This window comes from Panicum virgatum, chromosome 2K (assembly GCF_016808335.1).
Source record: "Panicum virgatum strain AP13 chromosome 2K, P.virgatum_v5, whole genome shotgun sequence".
Classification (NCBI taxonomy): Eukaryota; Viridiplantae; Streptophyta; class Magnoliopsida; order Poales; family Poaceae; genus Panicum; species Panicum virgatum.
The window spans coordinates 51,230,068-51,238,702 of record NC_053137.1 but is presented as its reverse complement, the minus strand read 5'-3'; the positions used below and the strand labels follow the sequence as shown (position 1 = coordinate 51,238,702).

Below are 8,635 nucleotides of genomic sequence, written 5' to 3'. Positions count from 1 at the left end.
GTGGCGGGGGCGGCGGGGGCGCTGTTCATCTTCCTCGCGCGGCTCGCTTCTGCGATTGGATGGGTTCCAATCGCAGAACGCGATAAATAGACGCCCCCCCTCTCGTGGCCAGTGTCGCCGCCTCGACGCGGGCTCGCGCCACCACCGGGCCCACCCCTACACGCATCGTCACGTCGCGCGGCCGCCACGTCGCCCCGCCCGGGCCCTCCTCCGTGTCGCGTCGTGGCCAGCCGCGCACGACCGCCTCTGTTGCGGCTGGCCGGCCGCGCCCGGTAGCGCCGCCGCCACCTCCCGTGATGATCTTTGACGTCAGAGAAGATGGTAGGAAAAAATATCAATGTTTAATATTTTTAAAGTATTTGTTCAAAAGTTTTTTAATAAAATGTTGAATAAATCATCAGCTAAGTTTTAATGGACTTTATAGATGAGTTGTTTAATCATATCCCATATTATGAGGATCCCTCCAATCAATCCAGGAGAGGATTCGATCTTTTTTAAAAAAGAGAGGATCCAATTTCAAAAGATGACGACGGCAGGCAGCAAAAGGAGGAAGGGCAAGGACGGCATGGCGGTGATGGGACCTCGAGCTCGGCTTACCCGCGTTCGCCGAGGGAAGACGACGAAGAAGAAAGCTTCTTCCGGGCCACCAGGCGAGGCCGCCGCCGCGAGACAGCCGGTGTACCTGGTGGTGGAGCACGGAGTCGAGGAGCCCACCCACTCCATCCTCGAGGTCGCCGCCGCAGGGCCGGCCCTGAGGCCACCCGCAGCAGTTATAGTAAGATACTATAGGAGTGTTCACATAGGATCATGGGCGGAGCTACCTTGATGCCTGGGTATTCCCAGGAATACCCAACTTTTTTCTTCAAAAATCACTTGTACATTAAGTATACATATATGCATATATTATGTTAAATCTATTTCTTCATTTTCTCAGCCTAGCGACACCTCTAATACGAGTATATGACCCAGGCCAACAGTCCAATCCCCACTCCCACCTCCTGTTGTTGTAAGGCCAGTTCCCTCGCGCGCATTTTGTAGCTCCTGGTTGCTGCGAGGTTGCGAGCAGGCGGCCATGGAAATTAGCAAGCCGGCTAGGTGGCCAACGGCAGCGCACATAAGTACCCAGCAGTTTAGTCCTACTATCCAATACTACCCAGCAGGGGTGCCGCTGTGCTGGCGATGAGCTGCAGGTGCACGGTTCTGCTAATCTGCTTCTCTCTGAATACTAGTAATTATAGGGGCATGTGATGTGCTTACAAAGTGTGTTGCAAAGGAGGTTCGGTTGGCAACATGGTGTGCTTACGAGCGTGGAAATGTGGAATGGATTGCTCGTCCCCCGTGCAAGAATTTGAATTTGTAACTACAAGTGTTTTGTTGCTGATTAAAGAAATTTGAGATTTCATGGCATTACAAATGGAACCATAACCTACCCCATATTATGATGGCATGGCTCAGGGTCCGCATTCTCCGACGAGGGTACGTAGCGGGTGTTGTGCGATTACAGTGTAGCTGTACAGCAAAGCTTCTATAGCGGTTATGGGAGAATGATGACCGTGGACTCGTTTAGAAAATAGGAATACCCAACTTCTAAATTCTGGCTCCGCCACTGCATAGGATCCACCTATAATATAGTATATGCTATAGCTTATTTGTCCAACAGACTAACTATAGTACTATACTTTTTTAAAAGCTGTGGTCCATCTTCTCTCTCTTCTCTCACCAATCTGTTTTCTACCCTTCACGTGTCAGCTCACTTTTTACGGAACTTTGTGCTAGCGGCATTCGCTGCGCCCAGCGATGACATCTTCTCTCTCTCCTTCGTTCTCTTTCCTACGTGGGTTTGCTATCGAGAGCCTAACGACGCCTTTGGCCATGCCCTGAGGGGGGGAGGGGGCAAGAGGGGCGGCCGCCCCGGGCCCTAAAATCTAGGGGCCTGACAGTGCAAGTACGTAAAGGTATAGTATGTATAGAGGTGCATATACAATTAGAACTACAGCCAAAGCGGATGACAAACGAAATGATGCGTTGCGGCGACTCTCAAATATAGGAAGCTAGGCAACAAAGACGAGCACACCAGCGCTTCATGAACTGAAGAAGGCAACAGGAGAGGTAAGAATTTAGCCCACCCCTAAGCCGGCCATGGATAATGACATTAGTTAGAGAAAGATAATCTTGTGACCTGAGAATTCTAAGTGATACATTTCAGTTGAGCCAACACCTTTATTAATTTGTAGCTTTGCAATAGCTTTAAAGTTTCGATTGATATTTGTCTTTTAGTTTTTAAGCTTCAAGAAATATTTAAATGATATTAGTAGTTATAGCTATGTTACTCTTCGCAAGGCGTCAGTAGTGACTTTGTCAGTCTCGAGAATTTGGCGGCTCAGTCTCAGGAGGTGCTTGTAGAGATAGGATTGCGTGCGTGTATTTATAGATGTGAGTGTGCATGCGTTTATGAGCATTTGTATCTATACTGTGTTTTGCAACAAAATAATATGCAGTATAAAATGTTTGGCAAGAATTTGTTTATTGGCAAAATTTTCTATAGATTTATCATCACCATTATTATTAGTCACCACTACAATTTAGAGGGCCCCATCTCCAGTTTCGCCCCGGGCCCCCGAAATATCAGGACCGGCCCGGCGCCGCGCCCCGCCCCCTCCGCTACGGCAGGTGCGACACGTCCTTCGCCGCGGTGCGAACGCGGTACGGCCCCCGGAGCGCCGCGCCCCGCCCCCTCCGCTACGGCAGGTGCGACATTTTCTTCGCCGCGGTGCGAACGCGGTACGGCCCCCGGATCGTTGGCCTCGGACAGGACAGGAACCTCATCTACAACCCCGAGACCTCCAAGGAGGTCCAGGGGCCTCCCCTCCTCGACCGTTTGGCACACCCCGTCCTGATCCCGCACGGCAGCGAGCTGTTCGCGCTCTCGCGCAGCCCCTCCGTCTTCTTGGGGGCGGACTTCATGCCCTGGTTCTTCATCTTCGACCTGGATAAGGACGCCGGATGGCGCTCCCTCCCGCCGCCGCCCGTCTTCCCGTGCCGCCTCAACCCGCTGGAGTACCGCGACCCGCCGGAGGTCCGCGTCGCGGCCTACGCCGTGGTCGGCTCCCACATCCTGCTCTCCGTGCAGCAGGACAAGGGCACCTGTGCTTTCGATGTGGACGCCAGGAAGTGGGAGATGGAGGACGACAGGAACCTGCCTTTCGTCGGCCAGGCCGTGTCCCTCGGCGGCCACCGCTTCGTCGCCTGCTCCAGAGCGAGGGGCGGCACCGCCGCAGTATACCGCATAGAGGTTGTCCCGGCAGGAACCACCGAGCCCACGGGGAGGGCAGAGCTGTCCGTCTCCATCATTGAGCTGCCGGTGAAATCGAAGGGCATTGTGCCGGGGCAGCTCTTGTGCGCCATGGGGACGGGTAGGTTCTCTTCTTTAGACATTCGGTCTGCTGATCCAGGTCCAGATGCTAATTAGCTGGACAAAGCACGCATTGTTCACCGCAGCTACTCCCTGGTGGTGGAGGGGGATGATGATGCTAGCACCAATCCGGTTGTCGTGGTGAAGGAGCAAAGGCAGATTTACAAACTACGTGATCCATCCTGTCATTTGGCTTTTCCTTTGCCGGTGATTGCTGCTTTAACCGTGTAAGCAGCAGAACCCTCTTTTAGAACCTCTTCTAGCGTTGCACACTTATATTGTGATGACAAACTAATGTGTCTATTATATACTAATGTATAGCGGCGGAACCAGAAATTTTGAAGGGAGGGGGCCGAGCAGATACTTTATACTATACGTGAGAAACATATCAAGATATATATACGTGTTACTAATATTTTAGATAGAGAAAATGCTTTACATATGTTCTGTTTGCACTTTACAACTTCGCAGACGTATTGCGAATTTGTATTCTCTTTCTTTCATAAAATAATATCAAATGTCTTCGTTTTTTTAGTTTGACCATGTTTTCTGAAAAAAATTATAACATACTCCCTCCGTCCCACAAAGAGTGTAGTTTTAGGAAATTTCAGACACATTACTTATCTAAACAATTGACTTTGTTACCCCTAATTATTTCTACCAATTATGATTGAAAACCGCATTATTTATTTGGTTTTCTAGAAATGTAGGGTATTCACTACCGGAAAACGGTATTTTGCCGTGTGCTAGAATCTTGGGTCAGTTGGATCCATGCCACTACAACTTCTTGAAATTGGATTTCATGTTGAAATCCATGCCATTGAGTGGCATGATTTTTAACGTGAAACCCAATTTCACGGAGTTGTGGTGGCATGAATCGAATTTTCTCTAGAATCTTCGTCGTGTGCATTATTTCGGGCACACGACGAAGACCTCTTTTACCGTGTGTCGCCAGAAGAACACACGGCAAAGCAAAAACACACGGGAAACCTTACTCTTCGCCGTGTGCCAAGGGCCAGCACACGGCAAACCTTGCTCTTCGCCGTGTGCCAGAACCAAGGACACACGGCGAAGTCTGAAAGTTCACCGTGTGTCCACGGTGCAGACACACGGCGAACAGACGCCGATGCCGTCAGCTAGCCCGGACGGCGTCTTCTCGCTTTTTTTCGCCGTGCGCCTATATATACACACGGCGAAAAGGTTCGCCGTGTGCGCGACTTTTGACACACGGCAAACAAGGGCTTCGCCGTCCCTGTAGCTGCCGTCGGCGCTTTGCCGTCGGCGAACAGAAATGTCATGCTACTTTAATTATTAGCACATATTTAGTTAACCAAATAGAGTCCCAATACTTAATAATTAGTGTAATTAGGGGTAGGAGAGTCTTTTATATAGCCATAATTTATTCTAAAAACTCCAGAATGCCTTATATTTGGTGACGGAGGGAGTAATATTGGAGTCTTCGGGTTGGATTTGACTAGTATTTAGCTAGCTGCCTAGGTAGATGTGTATACGTGCACCGTTCAATATGTGTTGTTGGGTTTGTTAAGGACGATAGCCGAAAAACTTAAGCACAAAGCATCGTTGCATTGATTGACCTTTGTGTTGGGCTTTAGAATATAGGTGGGGGTTAAAAAATTTCACTGATTTTAGGGGGGGCCGTGGCCCCTGCTCGCCCCCCTGGTTCCGCCGTTGCTAATGTAGCATAAGATAGATGAGACAAGTGTCATATCCGGTTACAGATTTCAATTTAACTAGTTGAATACCCCGCGCGTTGCTGCGGGATTCGTGGACAAAAATGTTGAAGTTGAGTATATTGAAAAGATGGACATATGAAGTTGTAGTCAATTTTAGCATTGGAGATATATGGTATGGTTGTATATAAGATATGCTTAAATACTAAAATTGAAGTGCATATAAAAAGTTCAAGTTGATGAAACTGATAAAAAGAGAAACCATAATTGGTATGGTAAGATCGCTTTAATTTTATTCTAGGAGAAAATGAAAAAGTCTGCATCATTTTGTGAAGTGATTCGACTTTGTATCGACTCTTTGGCTAAGCGAAATTTATGCAAATATTTTTTTAAATGAAATGTGAGGAATGCAGTTGCGTGTGAAATGTTGATAATTGGAAATATAGTTGTATCAAATAGTAAAATATTAAGGAGGAACCAAACATACTGTCAATATCAGAACATAATGAATGAATATGTAACATTGAAGAGAAGAGACCTGGAACAATCCTTCACAGTGCTCTTTCTGCATGCCATAGTGATGCAAGACAAAATTTAAGAGTAGCAAAACAGCTGGGGAAGGCAATGAGCTACCAGAACCGAATGGAATAATGGAGTCGAGAGTGTGTGTAACGCTACGATGGCTTCGACTAAACAAAATATATAGAGCGTTGGGTTCTACAGATCATGAGAAGTGGAAGGGGTGGTGGTGGTAGCGTATTGTTAGATAGAGAGACTTAAGGAAATGACAGTTTGGATGATCAAGTTACAAACACGAGAGAAATGAAGAGATAGAGTAAGGTGGATGAAGGAGTGCTTCTTCCATTGTTGGTGACTCAATGGGGATTGAGAGAAATATAAATAAGTGGGATGCATCAATCTTAGAAGATAGAGATACCATATGAGACTAATTATTTTTCTTTTTGAAACAAACGAGGATTTATTTATTAATATTAGATAGACTAATATTTAATTGATAAATGAAAATAACGTTCATGAGACAATAATAAAAAAAATAAAGGGAGGGGATTTAACATATGTATGTTGCATAGAGTATTAAAAAAATTGACTGTTGGGTTTCTTTTTTATTTATATACTTTTGATAAACCGCAACATAGTGAAAAACATGATTGAGAGAAATAGAAATTATGACACTTAGTGGGTTGATGACATAGCAACATGGCACTTAGTGGATTGATGACGTGGCAGCATGAGGATTGAGAGAAATACAATTATGACACTTAGTGGGTTGCATCTATATAGAATATATAGATTCCAGCTTATGAAATTTGATAATAGGATTGGAAAAGTATACTACAGAGTATAAGCATGGTCGACATTGCTGTGTTTATGATGGTGCTTCAGAAGCTAAAATGTGGCTACCTAGTTTCCCAAAAAATTTATACTGTATTCGTTACATCGAATCTTCGTACACATGTATGTAGTATTAAATATAGTTGAAAAAAATAATCAATTATACAGTCTAACTGATTACCACGAGATGAATTTTTTAAGTCTAGTTAATTTATAATTGAATATTATTTGTCAAGTAATAATGAAATATACTACAGTACCAAAACCCAAACTTTTTCACCAACTAAACACACCCTAAATTTATTTCTCTCTCTGAAATATGAGTACATATACCCCGTCCTCACTCCGGGCCTCCCATTTCCACGACGACCTTGCCGGTGGCGTGCCCGCTCATGCTCTTGGCCCAGCCCTCCTGCGCCCTGCTCAACGGATACCTGGAGTCGATCACCGCCGCGAGCCTCCCCTGCTTCACCATGCCCAGCAGCAGCTCCATCTCATCCTTCCTCGGCGTCACCAGCAGCGGCACCAGCCTCTTCTTGGAGAAGGTCAGCATCTGGAGGACCGCCGTGGCGCCGGCCGCGAACCCGGGTGTGATGTCCACGACCGTGCCCGCGGCGGCGAGCGCCGGCCGGAACACGGACCACGGGACCGCCGCCGCCGCGCAGTGCACCACCGCGTCGTACCTCCTCCCGGAGGGGCTCCGCAGCGCGGCGCCCTCGGGGGTCCCGTAGTCCATCGCCTCGTCGGCGCCGAGCTCCCTGACGAGGCCCAGGTTGCGCGCGCCGCACGTGGCCGTGACGTTGTGGCCGCCCAGCCTCGCCAGCTGCACGGCGAAGTGCCCGACGCCGCCGGACGCCGCGGTGACCAGCACGTTCATCCTGCGCCCGGTGCCGCCGTCGGGGTCCAAGCCGACCCCGGCTCTCTGCAGGGCCCGGAGCGCGGCGACCGCGGCGACCGGGAGGCAGGCGCCTTGGGCCGCGGACACCTCCGGCGGCCTTGCCGCCGTCACGGAGGCCTTCGCCACGGCGTACTCCGCGAGACCGCCGCCGCCCTGCCGTTGATCGTGCATTAGTAATTAGCGCAACTTAACTAGGAGCACAAACAGTTGGAACTTGGAACCACACCAAAAAAAAAAAGAATCAAGTCTTCTAAGGAACCATGCAACTTGCAAGCAAGCGTCTCGCAATCTTACCGGGAAGTTGATGGCTATGACCTTATCCCCCGGTTTGAAGTCGCTCACCCCAGCGCCCACCTCCACGACTTCTCCGGCTAGATCGAAACCTGTTCCGGCACACGTCATCGTTCAGCGGTTAGGCTTCCAGCAACCCTCCACGTGTACTCGAACACACCCGTCGATAGATCGGAATGGTACGTCATCGATGACGATGCGCCACGGGTGTTTACCTGAGATGAATGGGAACTTCCTGGGCATGACGGGCCGGGCGACGCCCTTCTGGAACCTCCAGTCGACCCGGTTGATGCTGGTCGCCTCCATCCTGATGGCACCTCGCCCTTGCTCGGAGACGGGATCGGCACCTCCACGTGCTGGGAAGGGAACTCGGCAGGACACGGTGATCAGTGGATTCGGTGACACGCCTGAGATGGATCGCGCGTCCACGTCAGGTTCGGGTTCAGCAAATGTACCTTGAGCCCCTGTGCTCCTCCGCCGTATCTGTCGTACTGCACGGCGCGCATCGTGCCGGACGGCGACGCCATGGACGCCGTGCCGCACTGGACGGACTGTCTGGCTCTGGGAGAGCCGGTCTGAGCTCCGGCGGCGTGTTTAGTGCGTTGGAGCGGCGGCGCTGGCACGAGCTGGTGAGGAGTCACCGTGCGCGCGCCTGCTGTTCATATAGGTCGCCTGGGCCACGAGGAGCAGCAGGAGCAGCAGCCCAGTTTGACCGCCCGCGGCGGGGGGACGTGGCCCGGCTCCGCGCCGCACAGGCTCCGGTGCCGTGGTGGAAGCGCGCGCGGGCTCGGACCGCGGGGCTTGTGGCCACGGACGCCCGCAGGCAGGGGCTAGGAGCTGCTGCCTGCCGCCGCCTTGCGGCAGGAGGCAGTCAGGCGGAGACAAGTCCCGACTCCGCCCGCCGGCGGCGACCTCCGCGCGCTGCGGTGTGTTACCTGATCGTGATTGGTTGAACGGGCAACGGAACGGAACTTTCGGTTCAACCTGTGA

The 8,635-nt window shown here is 50.3% G+C and overlaps 1 protein-coding gene and 1 pseudogene across 1 annotated transcript; one reads left to right on the top strand and one right to left on the bottom strand.

The window, feature by feature from the left end:
- Nucleotides 1–1,290: 1,290 nt before the first annotated feature.
- Nucleotides 1,291–3,703, top strand: LOC120695417. The gene is made up of 3 exons (XM_039978675.1): nucleotides 1,291–1,356; nucleotides 2,570–3,413; nucleotides 3,499–3,703. The coding sequence occupies exons 1-3, from the start codon at nucleotides 1,291–1,293 to the stop codon at nucleotides 3,555–3,557; spliced, it is 969 nt and encodes a 322-aa protein (XP_039834609.1). The 3' UTR covers nucleotides 3,558–3,703.
- A 2,956-nt stretch (nucleotides 3,704–6,659) lies between these two features.
- Nucleotides 6,660–8,263, bottom strand: LOC120695774 (annotated as a pseudogene).
- Nucleotides 8,264–8,635: the final 372 nt, after the last annotated feature.